The sequence below is a fragment of the Nerophis ophidion genome, linkage group LG27 (genome assembly GCF_033978795.1).
Source record: "Nerophis ophidion isolate RoL-2023_Sa linkage group LG27, RoL_Noph_v1.0, whole genome shotgun sequence".
Lineage (NCBI taxonomy): Eukaryota > Metazoa > Chordata > Actinopteri > Syngnathiformes > Syngnathidae > Nerophis > Nerophis ophidion.
This window is the reverse complement of record NC_084637.1, coordinates 19,389,658-19,404,423: the sequence shown is the minus strand read 5'-3', so window position 1 is coordinate 19,404,423 and position 14,766 is coordinate 19,389,658. Positions and strand designations below refer to the sequence as shown.

Genomic DNA, 14,766 nt, shown 5'->3' with positions numbered 1-14,766 from the left:
TAGAATAGAGTTTTATTGTCATTATTGCAATGAACAGGTTCAAAGAACAACGAAATTGGAGCAGCTCCTCCTAAGGTGCATATACAATATGGTAGTATAAATAGTAAAAAAAAAAAAAAAGATAGAGATGACAGATGTATCTATGTATATGTATATGTATCCACACAGATGCATATCTGCATGCATATGAATACATATACACACCTACATAAAACATTCACATTGTAGTCCGAAAAAATAGAAAAACATTTAAACATTACACATGGGACGGCGTGGCGCAGTGGGAGAGTGGCCGTGCGCAACCCGAGGGTCACTGGTTCAAATCCCACCTAGAACCAACCTCGTCACGTCCGTTGTGTCCTGAGCAAGACACTTCACCCTTGCTCCTGATGGGTGCTGGTTGGCGCCTTGCATGGCAGCTCCCTCCATCAGTGTGTGAATGTGTGTGTGAATGGGTAAATGTGGAAGTAGTGTCAAAGCGCTTTGAGTACCTTGAAGGTAGAAAAGCGCTATACAAGTACAACCCATTTATCATTTATTTACATGAGGACATGATGGACATATTGTGCTCACTCAGTGCCTGTTTAATGCTACTATGGCTCTTGGGTAAAAGCTATTTTTTAGTCTATTTGTGCTCGCTTTTAGCACCCTGTAGCGTCTGCCTGAGGGTAGCAGTTCCAGGTGGCTGTGCCCGGGGTGGAATGGGTCTTTCAGGATGCTCTGTGCTTTCCTGAGACAGCGGGAGCTGTACAGGTCAGCCAGGGGGGGGGAGGGGGCATCCGATTAACTTCTGAGCGGTCTTTATGACTCTCTGGAGCACCGTTCTCTCTGCGGCCGTGCAGCTGCTGAACCACACGCAGATGCAGTAGGTCAGGATGCTCTCAATGGAGCACCGGTAGAAGGACACCAGCAGTTCCTGTGAGAGGTGGTTGTTCCTGAGTATTCTCAGGAAGTGCAGTCTCTGGTGTGCCTTCTTGATGGTAGCCGTGGTGTTGGTGCTCCAGGATAGGTCGTCGGCCAGGTGGACTCCCAGGGAGCGGAAGTCGGAGACCCTCTCCACACAGTCACCACTGATGATCAGAGGCAGGATGTCCGTTTTTTTCCTCCTGAAGTCTATGACCAGCTCCTTGGTCTTGGAGGTGTTCAGGGCCAGGTTGTTGACTTTGCACCAATCCGACAGCTTCTCCACCTATAAGGAACTACTAATAATTAAAGATCTTCTCTATGTGACAGTAACATGTTACTGTTTATAAGGATCAACTAATAATCAAAGATCCTCTCTATGTGACAGGAACGTGTTGCTGTTTATAAGGATCTACTAATAATCAAAGATTATTAGTAGATCCTTATGATCCTTTAAATAGGAGCGTGTGACCGAGGCGAGGTTTTGTGGTTGTAATGACACAATTCGACAGTAGATGTCACTGTTGTGCTGCAATGGCACTTTTATTAAAACAGACATGTCATCCTCACAACAGCAATGTCTGATGGGGGGCAGAAGGGGGCTGGGGGGCAGGTTAGGGTTTCCTCAACTTTTTATGTCAACAAAAAAATCTTTGATCAAAAACACAAACCGAAATGTCACAGTCGACAATTTTTGAGTTCACTAGTTGATGTTTTGTTTGGACTGATCACATTTTCCTCATCTTGTGTACAGGGGGTTATTTACTCAACTGCAGAGAGCACCAGGCATGTGTTAATGGTAAGGCGTTAATTAAGTGGAAGTCTTTATTTGTGTCACCGACATTAATAAACACTATTTTTTTAAATAATGCTCCCTGATATATATATATAAAAAAATCTTATTTTTCCTAAAAAAAGACACCCTAACTGAGACGATGACATTTTTAATATTTGTAAATAAATAATATATTTTTGTCATTTTAATGATGAATAAATGTAGTATTTTTTACTTAAGTTTACGAATTATTCATATTCATAATAATAAATACAGTATGTATTATTTATACATCATATTTTTCTCGACCAATCAGATGGGCAGTTCTGCTTGAGCACCGCAAATTCTGCCTAGCAACAAGCAAAATCAACTCAAAATGTTGTCCAACAGTAAAATATGAAGCCCTAACCCCTCCCCCTTTCATATTTACAGGAATAAAATTACATTCAGTTGTTTGACTATGTAACAAAGCTAATTCTGTGTGTGTGTGTGTGTGTGTGTGTGTGTGTGTGTGTGTGTGTGTGCGTGTGTGTGACATGTTTTCACGTTTATCTATTATTGGTTCCTTCATTGGAGCCATCAAGTCAATCGTTTGTGAGAAACAAGGTACCAAAATTTGAAATTTTGCAGACAAACAGCAATCTAACATGACAAAAAAAACATGGTTGGCATTCAAACCCTCAACCCCCCCCCCAAAAAATGCAAAAGAGAAACAAAGACCGGCCACGTGTGTCCTAAAAGAGCATGCCCACTTCCACGATGAACACACAAAGTGTCTCTAGAGAGAGAAAAAAAACCACCCTCCAAAATGTTCTGGTTGCCTCCGGGTGAGGAGGTCCGGAAGAGATTCTAGAAGGACGGAAGGTGAGTCACTGGTGAGTCACAGGTGAGTCAGAGGTGCCGAGGACTGGGGTGCCCATTGTGGTAGAGCTTCTGCTTGATGTGCACCATGTTGCTGCCGGACTCATCCAGCTGGCCGTGCTGAGCGCGACTGCCCAGCTCCCGCAAATTGCAGAACTGGGGCAGCCAGGACCAGGACGGTGTGTCTGCGAGAGAGAGAACGCACCAGGTGAGTCTAACATTTTTGATGCTGCTAATTTGTCACCATTTAGTGGACAACAGGAGTTTTTCCTGGTCAATAACCTTTTGTACTGTACTAAATGTGCAACATTTACGTATATGACCCAATGTAAACAAACTTCCCTAGTAATTGTGTAAAAAAAAAATGCCAACAGTCACAGAACTCTCTGGATAAAATAAAAAACTACTTTTGCAAATCCAAATTACATCCGTTTACATTTATTACAAAGCATGATGGGGAAAAATGCAAAACACTGCCCACACTTACGCATGTTTGGCACATTTTATCTGTTTAATATTTCTGATGGATTATAAAACTTTAAAAGGAGGTCCTCATGGAAGTAAACAAGGTGGGGGTTGAACTTTGACATATTTTTAATATCCAATTATAGTAATTAAAATAATATAATATGCACAGCATTTATTTCTAAGATCCAATGCAAACAACCTTCCCTAGTCATGGTGCAAAAAAACCAATCTAACCAACACAAAATGTCAGCAGTTACAGAACTCTGTGGATACAATGAAAAATTTACATTCGCCATAAAAAAATCCAAATTACACCTATTTTCATTTAGTACAAAGCTTGATGGGTAAAATGCAAAACACTCTCCACACTTATTCATGTTTGGCACTGTGGAAGGGGCGTGGTCCAATGCGTCACCTCCGGGCAGGGCATGTGCTAGAGCCGGCTGTGAAGCAGATGACCGGTGAGTGGATACCTTAGCTGGAACGAGTTATCTAATCACCTGTCTCTTTATTAGCAGCGTTGGTGACCATGATAGGAGGAACATCTGGCGGGCCACCGGGAGGTGACCCCAAGACAAAAGACCCACCCCAGCGCCAAGAATGGCCGAAAGGCCCACCCCAATACCGCGTAGACGAAGCGCGCAGACGGAGGAGGCACCTCTGGAGCCAAGACCCCTCCCGACGGAGACGACCTTAACACGCAAGCAGGTACCGCCCCGAACATGGACACACCGCACCACACCACGCCATGCACACTTTACCAGCCACCAGCAATATTAAGGGGGGGGGGGTTCGGGGTTGTAACGTCTCCTGTGTTCCTCCTTCAGTCCAGGCTACCGGCGCTGCTGAGAGGGGGCTTCCCCCCGCAGACGGCACCTCGATTGCCAGGGCCGGTGTGCTGGGCGTGCGGACAGCCCAGTCACGTGAGGAGGGAATGCTCCCTGATGGAAGTGGGACAGGTGATTCGGCTTGTCGGCCCCCCAACGCCCGCCCCCGATCCAGGAGAGACGTATTGTGTACCGGTAAAGGTACAAGGGAGTACATACCGGGCAATGGTGGATTCGGGCTGAAAACATTCCATGATTCCCCAAAACCTGGTTCAACCCATGGCGTTGAGGCAGGCGACACAGGGGCGAATTAAGTGTATTGATGGGGATGTGCACGTGTATTCTATTGTGCCCGTTGAAATTTGGTATAAGGGACAAAAGCATAATGTCAAGGTTGCCGTAAGCGTGCATCTTACGCACCCCGTAATTTTAGGGACACATTGGCCGAGGTTTAACCATCTAGTGACACAAGGTGTGGGGATGCGTTCACGGACCGTAGGAGAGGGGAATATCCACACAGTTCTCAGTGGCGACGCAGGTTCATCCGATACTGCCGAGCTGGAACTGGCGAGGGCTTCGCGGGAAGTCCCCCGAGGCCCCCATTGGGAACCTACGGAGGATTTTCCCCTCGAGCGGTCCCGTGATGAAACCTTGCGCGCGGCCTGGGACCAGGTGGATTAATTTGACAGTCAGCTGGTGCGCCCAGGCAAAGCGTTGGTATTACCCTACTTTTCAATTATTAGGGACAGATTATACCGAGTGAGCTGTGACACTCAAACTGGAAAGGAATCCACCCAGTTGTTGGTGCCAATCCCATTTCTGGTCACATGGGGTACGATAAAGACACTCAATCGGGTCATGTTCCGATTCTATTGGCCGGGTATCCGGGCAGACGTGCTGCCCGGACTGCCAGCTGGTGAATCCGGCGGCCACCCCGAAGGCGCCCTTGCGCCCATTGCTGCTCATGAAGGTCCCATTCGAGAGAATTGGGATGGACCTCATCGGACCATTCCACCCGAGCACATGGGGATATCGCTTTGTGCTAGTCCTGGTGGATAACGCAACACGCTATCCCGAAGCAGTGCCCCTGCGCTCCATCTCTGCCAAAAGTGTCGCACAATCAATCAATCAATCAATGTTTACTTATATAGCCCTAAATCACTAGTGTCTCAAAGGGCTGCACAAACCACCACGACACTCGGTAGGCCCACATAAGGGCAAGGAAAACTCACACCCAGTGGGACATCGGTGACAATAATGACCCAGTGGGACGTCGGTGACAATAATGACTATGAGAACCTTAGAGAGGAGGAAAGCAATGGATGTCGAGCGGGTCTAACATGATACTGTGAAAGTTCAATCCACAATGGATCCAACACAGTCGCGAGAGTCCAGTCCAAAGCGGATCCAACACAGCAGCGAGAGTCCCGTTCATAGCGGAGCCAGCAGGAAACCATCCCAAGCGGAGGCGGATCAGCAGCGCATAGATGTCCCCAGCCGATACACAGGCAAGCAGTACATGGCCACCGGATCGGACCGGACCCCCTCCACAAGGGAGAGTGGGACATAGAAGAAAAAGAAAAGAAACGGCAGATCAACTGGTCCAAAAAGGGAGTCTATTCAAAGGCTAGAGTATACAAATGAGTTTTAAGGTGAGACTTAAATGCTTCTACTGAGGTGGCATCTCGAAGTGTTACCGGGAGGGCATTCCAGAGTACTGGAGCCCGAACGGAAAACGCTCTATAGCCCGCAGACTTTTTTTGGGCTTTGGGAATCACTAACAAGCCGGAGTCCTTTGAACGCAGATTTCTTGCCGGGACATATGGTACAATACAATCGGCAAGATAGGATGGAGCTAGACCGTGTAGTATTTTATACGTAAGAAGTAAAACCTTAAAGTCACATCTTAAGTGCACAGGAAGCCAGTGCAGGTGAGCCAGTACAGGCGTAATGTGATCAAACTTTCTTGTTCTTGTCAAAAGTCTAGCAGCCGCATTTTGTACCAACTGTAATCTTTTAATGCTAGACATGGGGAGACCCGAAAATAATACGTTACAGTAGTCGAGGCGAGACGTAACAAACGCATGGATAATGATCTCAGCGTTTTTAGTGGACAGAATGGAGCGAATTTTAGCGATATTACAGAGATGAAAGAAGGCCGTTTTAGTAACGCTTTTAATGTGTGCCTCAAAGGAGAGAGTTGGGTCGAAGATAATACCCAGATTCTTTACCGTGTCGCCTTGTTTAATTATTTGGTTGTCAAATGTTAGAGTTGTATTATTAAATAGAGTTCGGTGTCTAGCAGGACCGATAATCAGCATATCCGTTTTTTTGGCGTTGAGTTGCAAAAAGTTAGCGGACATCCATTGTTTAATTTCATTAAGACACGCCTCCAGCTGACTACAATCCGGCGTGTTGGTCAGCTTTAGGGGCATGTAGAGTTGGGTGTCATCAGCATAACAGTGAAAGCTAACACCGTATTTGCGTATGATGTCACCTAGCGGCAGCATGTAGATGCTGAAGAGTGCAGGGCCAAGGACCGAACCCTGGGGAACTCCACACGTTACCTTAACGTAGTCCGAGGTCACATTGTTATGGGAGACACACTGCATCCTATCAGTAAGATAAGAGTTAAACCAAGACAGGGCTAAATCTGACATACCAATTCATCACAAGTTCTGTTTCAGGTCATTTCCCGAGTCGGAATCCCGAAAGAGATTCAAAATGACCAGGGCACGTCCTTTATGTCACACACGATAAAGGAACTATACAGGTTATTGGGAATTAAAGCAATCCGCACCAGTGTGTACCACCCACAAAAAGATGGGCTGGTGGAGTGGTTAACTAAGACGTTGAAAACCATAATTCGTAAATTTATGCATGAAGACAAACCAAATTGGGTTAAATGGCTGGATCCCCTAATGTTTGCAATGCGGGAGGTACTTTAGGCCTCCATAGGCTTTGCTCCTTTTGAGCTATTGTACGGTAGGAGGTCGAGCGGGGTGCTGGACATAATTAAGCACAAGCAAAAACGAAATTCAGCATGTCATGGACATGCGAGCAAAACTCCACACAGTGGGGCACTTGTTACCGAGTATTTGCTCCGCGCCCAGGAACGGCAGCAGCGGGCGTATAACAAGGGGACCCAGGTAAAAAAGTTTTCACCGGGAGAAAAAGTGCTTGTATTACTCCCAACCTCCAGCTCGAAATTACTTGCGAAGTGGCAAGGACCCTTTTGAGGTCACGCGGCAAGTGGATGAGGTGGATTATGGGGTTCGAGGCTCCGACCGGGATGGAGACAATCAAATCTACCATCTGAACCTACTGAAAGCATGGAAGGAGTCGGAGCTTGTCTCCATGGTAACAGTAGTGAGGGAGGAGGAGGAGTTGGGGCCAGAGATCCCGCCCTCTACCCCGCCTTCTTACCTGCCCTGTGACAACCAGCTCACGTTAGCGCAGAGAGCGGACGTTGCCAAGCTGCAGTGGCGCTTTTCTGATGTGTTCTCCTCTCGGCCGGCTGCACGAACTTCATTAAGCATCATATTGAGACCAGCCCGGGTGTTACAGTACGGTCTCGGCCATACAGGCTCCCCGAACACAAACGCAAAGTAGTTCGGAAAGAATTAAAAACCATGCTCGAGTTTGGGCTAATACAAGAATCCCACAGTGTGTGGTGCAGCCCTATCGTTCTGGTAGGGAAGAAGGATGGGCCTGTGCGGTTCTGTGTGGAGTACCGCAAGGTGAATGAAATATCACGTTTCGACGCATACCCAATGCCTCGGGTCGACAAGCTCCTGGATCGGTTGGGCCCTGCTCATTTTTTCACGACACTGGATTTAACCAAGGGCTACTGTCGGATTCCCTTGTTACCAGAGTCTCAGGAAAAAACTGCCTTTTCCACTCCGGAAGGTTTATACCAATTCGTGACACTTTGTTTGGTTTGTTTGGTGCGCCCGCCACGTTCCAGCGTCTCATGGACCGAGTGCTGCACCCTCACGCGACATACGCGGTGGCCTATCTGGATGACGTCATCATCCAGGGTGGCAGCTGGGAAGAGCACATGCGGCGGGTGGGAGCAGTGCTCGAGTCCCTGAAGCGGAGCGTCGACCGCCCCGTCCTGTACATCAGCCGGACACTCTTGGACCGGGAGGCGAGGTACAGCATGGTGGAGAGAGAGTGCCTCGCTATCCAGTGGGTGGTGGGGGCCCTCCGGTACTACCTGTTGGGACACACCTTCAGCCTCTGCTCGGACCACAAACCGCTCCAGGGGCTCCACCGCATGAAGGATGCCAACATGTGGATCACCCGGTGGTACCTCGCGTTGCAACTCTACAACTTCCGGGTGGTCCACAGACTGGGGGTGCAGGTGGCCGTTGCAGACTTCCTCTCGTGAAGCAGATGACAGGTGAGTGAATACCTCAGCTGGAACAAGATCTCTAATCACCTGTCTCTTTATAAGCAGCGTTGGTGACCGTGAGAGAGGAGAAAGGGAGAGCCGAAAGGCAGAAGCAAGAGAAATCCGGAAGTAGAAGAGACTTTGAAAAAAAAAAAAAAACAAACTCTGTAACCTGGCAACCAAGCTTGGTTGTGTTCTGTCGGTCCTGAAGAACCTCGCGACACAGTGCATGTCACAGGCACATTTTAGTTGCTTGATATTTCTAATGGATTACAAAACTTTAAGGAGGTTGTCACGGAAGTAAACAAGGTAGGAGTTGAACTTTCTCATACTTTTAATATCCTATTATATGTAATAATATTAATATAACATGCGCAGCGTTTATTTGTAAGATCCAATGTAAACAACCTTCCATAGTTATTGTGCAAAAAAAAAAAAAAAATGTCAACAGTCACTGAAATCTGTGGACATGATAAAAAAAAAACGTACGTTCACCATAAAATTTTTTAAATTACAACCATTTTCATTTAGTACAAAGTATGATGGGAAACATGCGAAACACTCTCCACACTTATCCATGTTTAGCATATTTTATCTGTTTGATATTTCTGATGGATTACAAAACTTTAAGGAGGTCGTCGCGGAAGTAAACAAGGTAGGAGTCAAACTTTCACATTCTCTTAATATCCAATTGTAGTAATTATATTAATATAATATGTACAGCATTCTACAATGAGGTGGCGACTTGTCCAGGGTGTACACCGCCTTTCGCCCGATTGTAGCTGAGATAGGCACCAAGGCCCCCCGCGACCCCAAAGGGAATAAGCGGTAGTAAATGGATGGATCGATTGATGTGCAGCATTAATTTATAAGATCCAATGCAAACAACTTTCCAAAATCTAACCAACACAAAACATCAGCAGTCATTGAATACAATAAATTGGATACAATAAAAAATGCATCTTTGCCATAAAAAAATTCCAAATTACACCTGTTTACATTTATTACAAAGCATGATGGGGAGAAAAATGCAAAACACTAGTTGTGGTGAAGAAAAAACATTTTTACCAACACAAAATGTCAACAGTCACTGAACATACATTCACCATAAAAAATAAAATGTACACCCGTTTACATTTATTACAAAGCATGGTAGGAAAAAATGCAAAACACTCTCCACACTTGCGGAAGTAAACAAGGTAGGAGTCAAATTTTCACATACTTTTAATATCCAATTATAGTAATTATATTAATATAATATGTGCAGCATTCACTTCTGAGATCCAATGCAAACAACCTTCCATAGTCATGGTGAAGAAAAACTAAATCTAACCAACACAAAACCTCAACAGTCACTAAACTCTGTGGATACAATAAAAAATGTACCTTCGCCATAAAAAATTCAAAAATACACCCGTTTACATTTATTGAAAAGGATGATGGAAAAAAATGCAAAACACTGCACACACTTACGCATGTTTGGCACATTTTATATGCTTGATATTTCTGATGGATTACAAAACTTTAAGGAGGTCGTCATGGAAGTAAACAAGGTAGGAGTTGAACTTTCACATACTGTTAATATATTAATTTAACATGCACAGCATTTATTTCTAAGATCTAATGCAAACAACGTTCCATAGTCATTGTGCAAAAAAAACTAACACAAAAATGTCAACTCACTGAACTCTGTAGACACGATAAAAAACATACATTCGCCATAAAAAATTCTAAATTACAACCATTTTCACATTTCATTTTTCACATCATGCAAACAAAGCATGATTGGAAAAATGCAAAACACTCTCCACAGTTATCCATGTTTGGCGTATTTTATCTGTTTGATATTTCTGATGGATTACAAAACTTTCAGGAAGTTGTCGCAGAAGTAAACAAGGTCGGAGTCAAGCTTTCACATACTGTTAATATCTAATTATAGTAATTAAATTAATATAATATGTGCAGCATTTACTTATAAGATGCAATGCAAACAACCCTCCCTAGTAATGGTGCAAAAAAAATAGAAATCTATCCAACACAAAACTTTAACAGTCATTGAACTCTGTGGATACAATAAAACATGTACCTTTGCCATAAAAAAAATAAAAAATAAAAAAATTACACCTGTTTACATTTGTCACAAATCATGATGGGAAAAACGCAAAACACTCTCCACACTTATTTACATTTGGAACATTTTAGTTGTTTGATATTTCTGATGGATTTACAAAACTTCAGGGAGGTTGTCACGGAAACAAACAACCTTCCATAATCATGGTGAAGAAAAAAAATAAATCTAACCAACACAAAACGTCAAAGTCACTGAACTCTGAGGGTAAGATTAAAAAAAAATCCATTCACCAAAAAAATGTAAAATTACGCCTTTTTACATTTATTACAAAGCATGGTGGGAAAAAATGCAAAACACTGTCCACACTTTTCCAAGTTGTGCACATTTTATCTGCTTGATATTTCTGAAGGATTACAAAACTCTCTGGAGGTTCTCACGGAAGCAAACAAAGTAGGAGTCCAACTTTCGCTTACTCTTAGTATCCAATTCTAGTAATTATATTAATATAATGTGCGTAACATTTATTTCTAAGATCCAATGCAAACAACCTTCCCTAATCATGGTGCAAAAAAAACTATCTAACCAACACAAGATATTAACAGTCACTGAACTCTGTGGATACGATAAAAAAACGTTCTTTCGCCATAAAACATGGAAGTAAACAAGGTAGGGGTCCAGCTTTGACATACTCTTAATATCCAATGTTAATAATTACATTAATATAATATTCGCAGCATTGATTTCTAAGATCCAATGCAAACAACCTTGTTGTGTTTTTGTTATTTTCCTGTCTTCTCCTTGTTGCCTGTTGTGTTAGTTTCTCCTCTATCCATTAGTTCCAGCGAGGCACACCTGCGACTAATCGCTACCCGGCACTATATAAGTGCATCACAGTCAGCTGCTCCTTGCCGGTTATTGACACCTGTGCTCTCCATGTGCTCATGCCTGACCCGCATCCTCAAACTCGGTATGTGCTCTCTCTTTGTATCATCATTCCTTACCTCTGGTTTTTTGCTCCCTAGTTCCTCAGTAATTGAGAGAAATTTTTTCGTTGGAACCTTTTGCTGACCACCGAGAGTCCTCCTTCTGTTTTGTATCTCCAAAATATACTCCTCTCCTCTTAACCACAAGCAACACCCCCACCTCCCGAAATCAGAGGTCTCAAGGTTGGCAAGTATGGCCTATGCAAGCAGTCCTGCAGTGCGTTGGACAGCCAGGTAACATTTAAATGTTTTCCAATAAGCACACAAGGATAGTCTTTTTATTTTATTTCACTTCTGCCCCATCGCCTTGAGTTAATCCCTTTTTGTACTTATTAAAGACAATCTATTTGTGTGATTCGACCCTGCCTCCTTGGGTCAAATACTTGCTCAAAACCCAACAAACCTTCCCTTGTCATGGTGCAAAAAAAAATCCAACCAACTCAAAACGCCAACAGTCACTGAACTCTGTGGTTACGATAAAAAATGTACCTTCGCCATAAAGTGAAGTGAAGTGAATTATATATATACAGCGTTTTTCTCTAGTGACTCAAAGCGCTTTACATAGTGAAACCCAATATCTAAGTTACATTTAAACCAGTGTGGGTGGCACTGGGAGGAGGTGGGTAAAGTGTCTTGCCCAAGGACACAACGGCAATGACTAAGATGGCGGAAGCTGGAATCGAACCTGCAACCCTCAAGTTGCTGGCACGGCCACTCTACCAAGCAAGCTATGCCGCCCCATAAAAAAAAATCAAAATTACACCCATTTTCATTTAGTACAAAACATGGTGGGAAACATGCACAACACTCTCCACACTTATTTCTGTTTGACACATTTTATCTGCTTGATATTTCTGATGGATTATAAAACTTTAAGGAAGCCGTCGCGGAAGTAAGCAAGGTAGGGGTCAAATATTCACATACTAAAAAAATCTAACCAACACAAAATGTCAACAGTCACTGAACTCTGTGGATACGATAAAAAAACGTTCTTTCGCCATAAAACATTTTATATATGTATATGTATATATATATATATATATATATATATATATATATATATATAATTATTATATTATAATTATTATCCATTCATTTTCTACCGCTTATTCCCTTTTTTGGGGTCGCTGGCGCCTATCTCAGCTACAATCGGGCGGAAGGCGGGGTACACCCTGGACAAGTCGTGATCTCATCGCAGGGCCAACACAGATGGACAGACAACATTCACACTCACTTTCACACACTAGGGCCAATTTAGTGTTGCCAATCAACTTATCCCCAGGTGCACGTCTTTGGAGGTGGGAGGAAGCCGGAGTACCCGGAGAGAACCCACACATTCACGGGCAGAACATGCAAACTCTACACAGAAAGATCCCGAGCCTGGAATATATATATATATATATATATATATATATATATATATATATTTTTTTTTTTTATATATATATGAAAATATATATACATTTATTTGGTGGCAGAGGGGTTAGTGCGTTTGCCTCACAATACGAAATTCCTGAGTAGTCCCGGGTTCAATCCCTGGCTCGGGATCTTTCTGTGTAGAGTCTGCATGTTCTCCCCGTGACTGTATGGGTTCCCTTCGGGTACTCCGGTTTCCTCCCACTTCCAAAGACATGCACCTGGGGATAGGTTGATTGGCAACACTAAATTGGCCCGAGTGTGTGAATGTGAGTGTGAATGTTGTATGTCTATCTGTGTTGGCTCTGCGATGAGGTGGACACTTGTCTTCCGCCCGATTGTAGCTGAGATAGGCACCAGCGCCACCCGTGACCCCAAAGGGAATAAGCGGTAGGAAATGGATGGATATATATATATATATATATATATATATATATATATATATATATATATATATATATATATATATATATATATATATATATATATATATTTGAACCAGGGCCCCTGGTTCAAATCCCACCTAGTACCAACCTCGTCACGTCCGTTGTGTCCTGAGCAAGACACTTCACCCTGCTCCTGATGGGTGCTGGTTGGCGCCTTGCATGGCAGCTCCCTCCATCAGTGTGTGAATGTGTGTGTGAATGGGTAAATGTGGAAGTAGTGTCAAAGCGCTTTGAGTACCTTGAAGGTAGAAAAGCGCTATACAAGTACAACCCATTTATTTATTTATACATTGTACAATTGTACAACTCCACAAGGATGGAAAGGGCTACGGAGAAATTGCCAAGCAGCTTGGTCAAAAAAGGTCCACTGTTGGAGCAATCATTAGAAAATGGAAGAAGCCAAACATGACGGTCAATCTCAATCGGAATGGAGCCCCATGCAAGATATCACCTGGTGGGGTCTCAATGATGCTAAGAAAGGTGAGGAATCAGCCCAGGATTACACGGCAGGACTTGGTCAATGACCTGAAAAGAGCTGGGACCACTGTTTCCATGGGCACTGTTGGTAATACACTAAGACGTCATGGTTTGAAATCATGCATGGCACGGAAGGTTCCCCTGCTTAAACCAGCACATGTTAAGGCCCGTCTTAAGTTTGCAAAGGACCGTTTGGATGATCCATAGGAGTCATGGGAGAAAGTTTTGTGGACAGATGAGACCAAAATTAACCTTCTTGGTCATAAGTCTACTATGCGTGTTTGGAGGAAGAAGAATGATCCGTACCATCCCAAGAACACCATCCCTACTGTGAAGCATGGGTTTGGTAGCATCATGCTTTGGGGGTGTTTTTCTGCTCATGGGACAGAACGACTGTACTGTATTAAGGAGAGTAAGACTGCAGCCATGTATTGTGAGATTTTGGCCAAAAACCTCCTTCCCTCAGTCAGATCATTGAAGATGGGTGGTGGCTGGATCTTCCAACATGACAATGACCCAAAGCACACAGCCAGGAAAACCAAGAAGTGGATTCGTATGAACCATATCAAGGTTCTGGAGTGGCATAGCCAGTTTCCAGACCTAAATCCAATTGAAAATCTTTGGATGGACCTGAAAGACCGTGTTATTCAGCGACTGATCTAGAGAAGATCTGTGTTGAGTAGTTGGCCAAAATCCATCCTGCAGTCTGTGCAAACCTGGTGAAGAACTTCAGGAAACGTTTGACCTCTTTAATTGCAAACAAAGGCTACTCTACCAAATATTAATGCTGGTGTTCAAATACTTATTTTCAGCTGTATCACATGAATAAATTGTTAAAAAATCATAGATTGTGATTTCTGGATTTTTCTTTTTAGATTATCTCTCATACAGTGGATGTCATGCCTTGTGATCATGTTTTGTTTAGTTATGTTCTGTTTTTCTTAAGACTCCATTGTTTCCTGTTTTTTCACTTCCTTGTTTGTTTTCTTACCATAGCAACTCATTAGTTTTCACCTGTCCTCATGTCACGCACCTGTTTTCACCAATCACCATAGTATTATTTAATCCTCTGTTTCCAGGTAGCCAGTCTGGCAACATCACCTCCTTCTCACCTTCACCACCTTGCAATGATCCATGTCCCAT

General features: G+C 43.6%; 1 protein-coding gene across 1 annotated transcript in view; it reads right to left on the bottom strand.

The window, feature by feature from the left end:
* Positions 1-1,421: 1,421 nt before the first annotated feature.
* Positions 1,422-14,766, bottom strand: part of tmem240a (transmembrane protein 240a) — a 54,553-nt gene continuing 41,208 nt past the window's right edge. Inside the window, exon 4 of the mRNA XM_061889134.1 lies at positions 1,422-2,724. Within this exon, the coding sequence (XP_061745118.1) occupies positions 2,570-2,724 (155 nt within the window). The 3' untranslated portion in view covers positions 1,422-2,569. The remainder of the gene's footprint in view (positions 2,725-14,766) is intronic.